The 9,594-nt window shown below is 46.7% G+C and overlaps 1 protein-coding gene across 1 annotated transcript; it reads right to left on the reverse strand.

Moving 5' to 3' along the window:
• Positions 1-866: 866 nt before the first annotated feature.
• LOC122135702 lies at positions 867-8,540 on the reverse strand. The gene is made up of 4 exons (XM_042715942.1): positions 7,898-8,540; positions 3,420-3,761; positions 2,455-3,296; positions 867-2,288 (listed from the first exon to the last, which is right to left on the reverse strand). The coding sequence occupies exons 1-4, from the start codon at positions 8,538-8,540 to the stop codon at positions 1,254-1,256; spliced, it is 2,862 nt and encodes a 953-aa protein (XP_042571876.1). The 3' UTR covers positions 867-1,253.
• Positions 8,541-9,594: the final 1,054 nt, after the last annotated feature.

Here is a 9,594-nt window from a genome sequence, read left to right on the forward strand (position 1 = left end):
GTTTGGTACTAAGTTGATGATATAAAACCCATTATCCCAGAGCCACAAACCTGCCACATCCTCAGCTTGACATTTCTGTATGTTGCCTGAGATCTGGGCAATGTACAATAAACATAGCAGGAGGCATTGGGGACTAGACTATGATGGTTATCGCAATGCAATGGCGATGTGCACCCTATCGAAGGCCATCTAATCCCCTGGACCGCTGTTACTGTAACTGATTTTTTTATACAAGATACAACCAGTCAACATTAATCAGAAAAATAGTCCCTATATACACTTCCAGTCAATAAATAAATAAAAATAAATAAATAAATACATAAATAAATAAAATTATATTGACTCCAAGCTTTTGAATGTCTTTAAACGATAGGGTCTATTGCAGCCACTGCACTTGGCAGGAGTTACGTCCTGCTCCTTAGGTGGGTGGCTAGCATAGAAGTCGCTCCCCTCAAACGTCTTCAACTGAGCGCAGAGCTGCATGGTTCAGACTTGTTGACTTCACTGGGTTTTCAAGTGGGCACCCCACTTCACAGTTGTTTCGTCAACTAGCCCACGACACCTCAATGGGGCTTGACAGCAGAACCAGCATCCTGGAACTGCTCCCTCGGTCATTCAGGACTTCACCACTCAGCTCTGACCCCCACCCTCTCTGCCAGCCTGGTTTAGCTACCGCTCGCTCCTCTTCAGCCACAGCCATCTGGATGCTGTCTCTGCCTGCTTTGCTATGTTGTTCACCAGGTTCTTGCAGGTTGCCCCTCTAACCCCAAGCATTTAATATTGTATCCATAGTGACTGTGCTGTGAAAAGTGTGTAACCCACCTCCACCGGTAGATTCCAGGCTCTCCAACCCCTCTGCTGGCTCTCAGAGATGAGGGACTGATACTTCCCTGGCTTGCGTTCATGTGCCTCCTCGATCCTTTTCTCCCAAAGGACCGTCAGCTCTATTAGGGCCACCTGCCTTGTTGCCTGGGACCAGAGCACGATATCTGGTCGGAGGCTGGTCCTGGCAATCTCCTCTGGAAACTTGAGTTGCCTTCCGAGGTCAACTCTTATCTCTCAGTCCTCTGCCATACCAAGCATCCCTAGACATCTGTCCTCCTTGTTTGCCTTCTCTCCAGGCCTGATGAAGCAAATGAAGCGGGGTTTTTTTTTATCTTGTGCCTTAGTTCTTTTCCGCTTCCTCTCCTTCTCCAGTCCATCAGCCAGCTGTGCCAGCACCTGATCATGGTGCCACCTGAACTTCCCTTCAGTCAGGCCTGCCCGACAAGATGACAGAATGTGCTCCAGGTTTGCCAGTCTCTTGCACAGCGCACAGGAAGGAGCTCTGTCAGTCTCCATCTTTGGAGGTTTGTTGGTGTTGGCAGGACGTCATACACAGAGCTAAGGAGAAACTTTATTCGATGCCCCTCCATATTCCAGATGTCCTTCCAACAGAGGGATCTTCCTCTGACACTTTCCCACCGGGTCCAGCTACCTTGCTGTTTCATAGCTACTGCCCTGGCTTGTCTACTCTCCTCCTCCACAGCCCTAATCTCCTTCTGCACCATCCCTTTCCGGTCCTTTGCCCTTGCCTCCTTCCAGCTTGCTCGGGTGATGACTCCCAGGACCAGCCTCCCCAGGGTCACCATGCCCATGATGTCTCCATGCTGTAAGCGCTCCTCCGCTTCCCTCAGAACTCCGCTGGCCTTCCACTTCCGTCCCGTCTTCACTACGATGATGGCCTGTCGCACAGCCTGGTCATTACTGTCGTGCAACATCATGGCCAACCGAACTTTGGCTGTCTTAAATTCCTCCATGACTGAAGTAATTGGCAATTGCAATTTGCTCCCTGAGCTGTATAGCCCTATAGAGCAAAAGCTTTTGGGGACTGACAGCCACCTCCTAAAGAAGTTGTTAATTCTCCTTTCCAATGTCTCCACTGATGTCAAGGGAACATGATACACAAGCAGTGGCCACAGGAGCCTTGGAAGGATGCCGTGTTGGTAGCCCCATACCTTGTACTTGCCGGGCAGGCCACTCTTCTCCAGGGCTTTCAGCCATTCTTCTGCTAGATTGATCATCTCCTTCACACTTGCTTTGCCAGTCAGGTCGCCTCTGTACCACCTCCCTAAGCTCTTTACTGTCTTCTCTGTGACTGTTGGGATGGTATCTTCACCGATCTTAAAACAGAAGCGGTCCTGCACATGGCCCTGTTTCAGTACCAAGCTTCTCGATTTTGAGGGTTTCAACTCCATCCTAGCTGCTGTGGTGAGCTCTACCAAATCCGCCCTCCGGGACTGACCTTGCTGTTATTGTCAAGTCATCCATATTAAATAAAAATTAAATTTATGCATTTAGCAGACGCTTTTATCCAAAGCGACTTACAGTGCATTCAGGCTATCCATTTTTACCTATCATGTGTTACCAGGGAATCGAACCCCCAACATTGCGCTTGTTAACGCAATGCTCTACCACTTGAGCCACATGAGGAGGAGGTTCATCGCTGCTGAGAAACAGAATCACAGAGATGGTACATCCAGTAACGATTTCGACCTCCAAACTCTGCCAGTTGGTGGTGAAGTCACCAGAGGTGAAGTGCATTTTAAAGTTCCCGAAGTAGTTGTAGCAGCCACACCTTCTGGGGGACGTGATAGGCTCTGAGTGTCTGAGTGTGTGGTCAACCAACTTGTGTGGCACTGTGCCATAAGCATTCGTTAGGTCAAGCCACAGGACAGATAAATCTCCCTGGTTCCTCTTCGCGTCCTCGATGATCTTGGAGATGACGCTGTTGTGTTCGATGCAACCGGGAACTCCTGGTACTCCACCTTTCTGAACAGAGGTGTCAATGTACTTGTTGTTAATCAAGAACTGGGTCAGCCTCTTCAGCCTTCCCTCGGCAATAAAAAAACTGTCTGGCAGATGATTCTTCCTCCACACTACCTTAAGTAGCCTCCAAAGACGTCTCCTCAGCCTCTCACAGTTCTTGTAAACTCTATACGGAATTCCATTCGACCCTGGTGCAGATCTTCCCCTCACCTTTTGGATGAAGTCGTTGACTTCCTGCCATCTGGGCTCTCCGTTCTCAAAGGAGAAGGTCGGCTCCTCTGGGCTGCACAGCTTTCCTTCCAGGTCGAGTTCTTCCTCTCGCCTTGGGTCACTGTGCACTTTACGGAGATGCTCTTCTACCTCCTCCTTCGGGGCCTTTAGCATTCCTGATCTTTTTACTCCAAGGAGCCCTGACAGGTACTTGAAGGGGTTTTTTGTGAACTTGACCCTCTCCTTTTCCTGCCTCCTTCTATCCCTTTGCTGAATATCTGCTCAGCACAAGGTCTTTATGGTCAATCGCCTCTAAGTTTAGCAATTTCCCTTAAGCACCTTTTCTCTCCAGCCTGCTGCGGGCCTTTGATCTGTCTCTGCTCCGTCCCAAAGCGCTCTACTCCCATCTTCCAGATAATAGTGGACATTGCCTTTATTCTTCCTGCCAATGTCATCCGCGAGGACAGACTCCAGGACTTGGTCTATCTCCCCGTCGAAAGACTCCCAGTCTTTTATGGCTGTTGCTGTTGGCCACAGCACTAGCTTTTTCCTCTTTTCCTCTCCCTCAATGGCCCGAACTTGCTGACCTGTTTCCTGGCTGGCTTGCCTATCTTGATGTTGCTTGTCGTCTGATAAATTGTTGGTATTTGAGGGAATGCTTACTCCTTCATTGTGTCCCTGGAGATTCTGGGTGCTATGGTCGGACACCTGACCCTGCCTCTCCTCCCTCTCACCAGGTTGCCCTATGCATTGCACACAACTGTCGTAAACAGCCCATCCTACTCTGATGTATCTTCAGACCCCTATCACCGTTGCAAACTTTTCCACACCTACAGACTCTTGTTGTTCCGTTGTTCTGAACCATTGTCCTTTGATCGTCATCTGGGGTCATATCATATGAATGGTATAGTGTATGTTACAAAAGCTTTTTATTTCAAATAAATGCTGATCTTTGGATCTTTCTATTCATCAAATAATCCTAAAAAACAATTATTACATATAGATATATTTTTTCAACAGCAAATCAGCATATTAGAATTATTTCTGAAGGATCATGTGACTGAAGACTGGAGTAATGATGCTAAAAAAATCTTTGAAATCACAGAAATAAGTTACATTTTAAAATATATTCAAATAGAAAGCAGATATTTAAAATAGTAAAAAATATTTCACAAAACTACTGCTTTTGCTGTATTTTGGATCAAATAAATGCAGGCTTGGTGAGCAGTAGTTATATATCAGGGTTGGCAAAGGGTCCTGGAGAGCCACAGCCCTGCAGAGTTCAGCTCCAACCCTAATAAAAACTCACCTGCCTGTAGCTTTCTAATTACCCTTCAGTCCTTGATTAGTTTGTTCAGGTGTGTTTGATTAGGGTTGAAGCAAAACTTTGTAGGGCTGCAGCTCTCCAGGACCAACGTTCACCACCCCTGGAATATATATATATAAAAATTCTTGGTTGGTATTTGTCACTTCAGAGACCCAGATATTTCTCACTGTGGAGAAAACATTGGCTATATTTATGTAATTAATGATAAATAATAGCCATGGAAAAATAACAACAGTTTTTCAATACACAAAGTAAAATAACGTACTCGGTTACTAACGTAACCTTGGTTAGTTAGTACTGCGTCGTAAGCCATTTAGGCTATGGGGAAAACTCCTTTTCGCCGATTTCTGAAGCCATTTTCAATCACGCAGTGAAACTGCACGGCCACTGGTTTGTGGAGTTCGATAGAAACGAACCAATGAGCCTATGGTGAGCGAGCCTGCCCGAGCCCGCCAAAAGGGGCAAAGCATCGGGCTATATAAGCAGCCGACTCACCTAGGCAAATTGATTTAATTCGACTGAAGCCACGACATGAGGTGTCCTTACACATAGCATGGCAAAGTACGCAGTACTCGTTCCGTATCTAAGGGAACTGAGGTTACGTTAGTAAGTATGTTCCCTATCGATACTACACTCGTACTGTGTTGTAAGCCGTTTAAGCTAAGATGCTATGGGGACAATATAATTACGCCGTGCTATCGGGACGGAAGACCGGGTATTTGCCCAGAGCACTAAGAAGCAGTGGCGGCTCGTGGGTTTTAAAATAGAGGAGGCACACTAATTGTATTGGTCTGGCATCCCTGCCGATTATTATTATTATTATTATTTGCTTAACCACTTTAAAATGGCTTTTGGTTGCTTTTAGTCAGAAAATGTAAAGAAAAAGACACATAGAGTATACTGTCCTGCACATTTTATTTTATAAACATTTTATTTTTACTTTTTTATCTTACCATATCATATTTTTTGTATAATTTTCTTGTGTTTGTATTCTTTAATAATTGCACTGTCCATGGAGCGGACCTGACTTACATTTCACTGCTGGTCATATGCTCTCCATATAATCATGTATGTGACAAATAAAAATCTTGAATCTTCAAACATACAACAAGATAATATAATTTCACTTACCTGTCCTATCACTTGAAGAAAACATCCATCCCTTCTTAAAAGTATGTGTTAAAAGAGAGCTGCCTGTTGTGATATATAATTAAGCCAACTGCTGTAGCCTACATCCAGCTTAGGCATGTTTTCCCTTTTTTTTATTTGTATATATACTGTTTGAATGACAGGTTTGTGAATGTTTTGCCTTTATTTTATTCAATATCGCTTATTGTTATAAGTACTTGGATCATTGTCAGCTCAGCGCGAGACGTTTAAACCAATAGCACGTAATTTACGTCTCTATGATGATTGGATGATACCAGAAGGGAGGCTAGCCTCCTTTACAAAGTTTCTTTTCTCAACACTTCTCAGCGCTGAAAGTGAACACTCGATGCTGATGGCTAGTTTTTTTTTTACCAACTGAGGCACGAGCGCTCAACTCTCCCCCTGCCTCCCCCTCCCCTTCTCTGTCACCTACCGATTGTAATTACATCAGCAGATTCAGCACATTCGCAATAGAAAAGCGGCGCTTTCCAACTTCAGTAACATGTTATAGTATTACAGCTGTCAAATTACAAACAAAAAATACACATTCTAAGACATTAACTGAAATGAATTGTGAATTTTATTGACTTTAAATAGTCCTCCTCTCATTTTCACCTCAAAATTTTGGGGAGGCTATGCCTCACCTGTCTCTCCCGACGAGCTGACACTGCTAAGAAGGGCTTGTGACAAATACGTAAAATATCCCAGACCAGTCGGGGATGTAATTACTCCAGTCATCTTGTTGACCTCCTACAGTTCAGGCGCCAAGGGGCCTGAGAACATCTAGGGGACAAAGCTAACCCCAGGGACCCGGACGCAGTCAGAACGCCCTGCACATGTACTGCCCTCAGTGAGAACAGGTGGTGCTGGACCCACCCTAGGATGCTTTTAACTAGAGTGAACAGGAGTTTTGAGGAGAGCCCACCTTGGTAATTTACGAAGGACACTACTGTCATGTTGTCCAAGCGGATTAGGACGTGGTTCCCTGCCAGGAGTGGTAAGAAAGCAAAGAGAGCTCGACATACAGCCAGCTGTTCCAGGCGGTTGATATGGAGCTTGCTTTCTGTACTCGTCCAGATGCCAAAGGTCAGATGGCCTTCGCACAGGGCTCCCCAGCCCGTCTTGGAAGCATCTGTGAAGATGATTTCCTGCCTGCCAACTATTCCCACTGCTGCCCCCTGCTCGTACCAGCTGGGGTTCGTCAAAGGGGCCAGGGTTGCACTGCACGCCTGGCTCACCCTGATCATGTGGCAACCGTGCTGCCAGGCATGGGGCGGGACTCGAGGTTTTAGCCAAAACTGAAGTGGCCGCATGTAGAGCAGGCCCAGCTGCAGAGCTGGCGATGCTGAGCTCATGAGACCTAGTATCTTTTGAAACCTCTCGAGCGGCAGAGCCGTTCCGCTCTGGCGAGACTACGGCCCTCATATGGGTCGAGCCGATAATTTTTCCCAGGAATGTGATACACTGGCTGGGGGACAACGAGCTCTTGGAAAAATTGATCCTGAGCCCCAAACACTCTAGGTGGTTGAAGAGGAGGGATCTGTGAGCCACCAGCTCCGCCTCTAACTTGGACAAAATGAGCCAGTCATCCAGGTAATTCAGTATGCCCACTCCCATCTGTCTCAGAGGGGAGAGAGCCGCATCTATGCACTTTGTAAAAGTGCGGGGAGCCAGGGACAGCCGAACGGAAGGACCGTGTATTGATATGCCACTCCCTCGAAAGCGAATCTAAAGAAGCACCTATAATGGGGGGCTATCTGGATGTGAAAGTAAGCATCTTTCAAATCCAGGAAAAAGAACCAGTCCCCTGGGCGTATTTGCACAAGGATTTGCTTTAAAGTGATCATTCTGAATGAGCGCTTCATCAGGGCATAGATTTTACCTTTTAGAGTGGTAATTGTGAATGATCGCCTGTCACAGAGGTTAGGACCACGCCGTTGAATAATGGGGGCCTCAGAGTGAATTGCAGTACGTAACCTCGTTTTATTGTTTTCAACACCCATTCTGACACTCCGGGGATGGCCTGCCATGCCTCGGTCCACGTGGCGAGGGGTTAAATTGGTTCGGGCACTGAATCGCTGTAAGAAACTGTGGTGCTCGTAAATAGTGGAAGAGGAAACTTGCTCTCTTTTTGAGTATGTTTGTGTTTTATTGAATCCACTATAACAGCGGCGCCACCAGGGCGCTATGTTGGACTCAGGCAACAAACACATCACTTCAGGCATCCGGAACAGAAAGGTGTGACGGGAAGGTGAAACTAGGCAATTTGGAGGGTGATCCGGCCGCAGCGGGACTTAGCCTCCCCCTCCTCCTGACCGGTACATCAGGCTGTCTTCTGAGGAGCCGGGTCCAGCACTATCTTGGGCCGGGGTCCCTGCCACTTCGGAAGGGGGCAGCGCTTACCTGAGTCGGCGCTGACTTGGGGTAACTCAGGCAGACGAAGACAAGCGCTTGGGCAAAAGTATTGCATAGCCGGGGCTTCAGCGTGGGACTTCCCCAGGCATCGCACGCACTCATCATGCCCGTCATCAGCGCACGAGCCCCAGCTGTGGTGCAACATTTGAAACAACGCCGCAAAATTTGCTCTTTTTATACAAACCTCAGCAAAAGCAGGTGGAAGCGCCGAAGCACAATCGACACTGCAGGTGGCTCGCAAGCATTGTGCTGACCGGGTGCTTGTGAAGCGGCGAGGGAGCAGAGCTGCTGGGGAGTGGCAAACTGATCTGGCTGCCGGAAGCGGTACGCCAATCAGGGGCTGCTCGGGGGCGGCGAGCTGAGGAGAAGAGCTGCGGGGGTGGCTGGTTGCTTGAAGCGGCATGCTGCTTGTGAGCGGCAAGCTGCTAGAGAGCGGCGAGCTGCTAGAGGGCAGAGAGCAGGGAGAAGTGGCTGATCTGTTGTGCAGAGCGGCGAGCTGGTCAGCGTTAATCTCGGCTGCTTGTTCAGCTTCTAGTCTCGGATCCAGCGAAGAGATATCAGTCGTCGCTGAAGGAGAATGAATCAGTTTGCCTAGGTGAGACCTTTTGGCAGGCTCGCGCAGCTCTGCCATGCCACCATTGGTTCATTTCTATCGAACTCCACAAACCAATGGTCGTGCAGTTTCACTGCGTGATTGAAAAAGGCTTCAGAAATCGGAGAAAATGTATTTTCCTCATAAACGGCTAAACGGCTTACGACGCAGTACAGGTGTAGTATCAATAGGGAACTAAATTTGTCAGCCAGTGATCAGCGTGCATTTACATGTCAGTGTAAAGACAGATCTAATGCGTCACCCTTACTAAACATATCCTCAACAACCAATATGGACTCCTCTTTGGACAACCTAACTACAATAGTTGGCGTGTTTAGTTTAACCAAAGGATCATGTGAATAAACAGACATAACAGAGAGTGTAAGACTATGTTATTGACTCTGTAACTGAGTGAGTTAACTTTCCTGATGAAAGATTTATAACTTGCTAGTGATATTCCTGATGAGTTATGGTAATTTTGCCAAGCAGGACGCTATTCCTAACCATTTGCTGCCCCTAAAATCAGAGGGAAATGATGGTTTGATGAGACCAAGAAACCATATGAACAGAATTCTAAAATGTGATTGGTTGATAGGAATGTTGTTCCACAACCACATAACATGGGAATTCTGGCACATTACCTACTTAGCAAAAGCATGGCGCCATATGATCTTTGTAAGAAGCGATATTAAAAGACAGCAGATTAAAATTGTAGCGTGAGTCCACCTGGAGCTGTAACATGTCTGCGAAAGAGGAAACTACACCCACCACAGGAAGACATGGAGCGTAACCTTCTGCCTGTGCTGCTCATGTCTCTAAACGAGAGTATGTGAAAACAAAACTATTTAGATGTGACCCAAAGTACCTGAGCCATACAGTAAATGTATGTTCAAGATAAGAAATTACATGTCACCAAGATGTGGAGTCTAAATCTGAGCACATCTACAAGACCAACATGATGAGGTTTGTTAGGTCAGTAAATGCAGTGCATAACGTTTAATGTTCACCATGTGTCCTGAAGTGGCCAATCAAATAGATCTAACACAAAAATACTTGCTGGTTACATAATTCTATTGTTCTGAGAATCTTCTTC

This window comes from Cyprinus carpio, chromosome A25 (assembly GCF_018340385.1).
Source record: "Cyprinus carpio isolate SPL01 chromosome A25, ASM1834038v1, whole genome shotgun sequence".
NCBI classification, from domain to species: domain Eukaryota; kingdom Metazoa; phylum Chordata; class Actinopteri; order Cypriniformes; family Cyprinidae; genus Cyprinus; species Cyprinus carpio.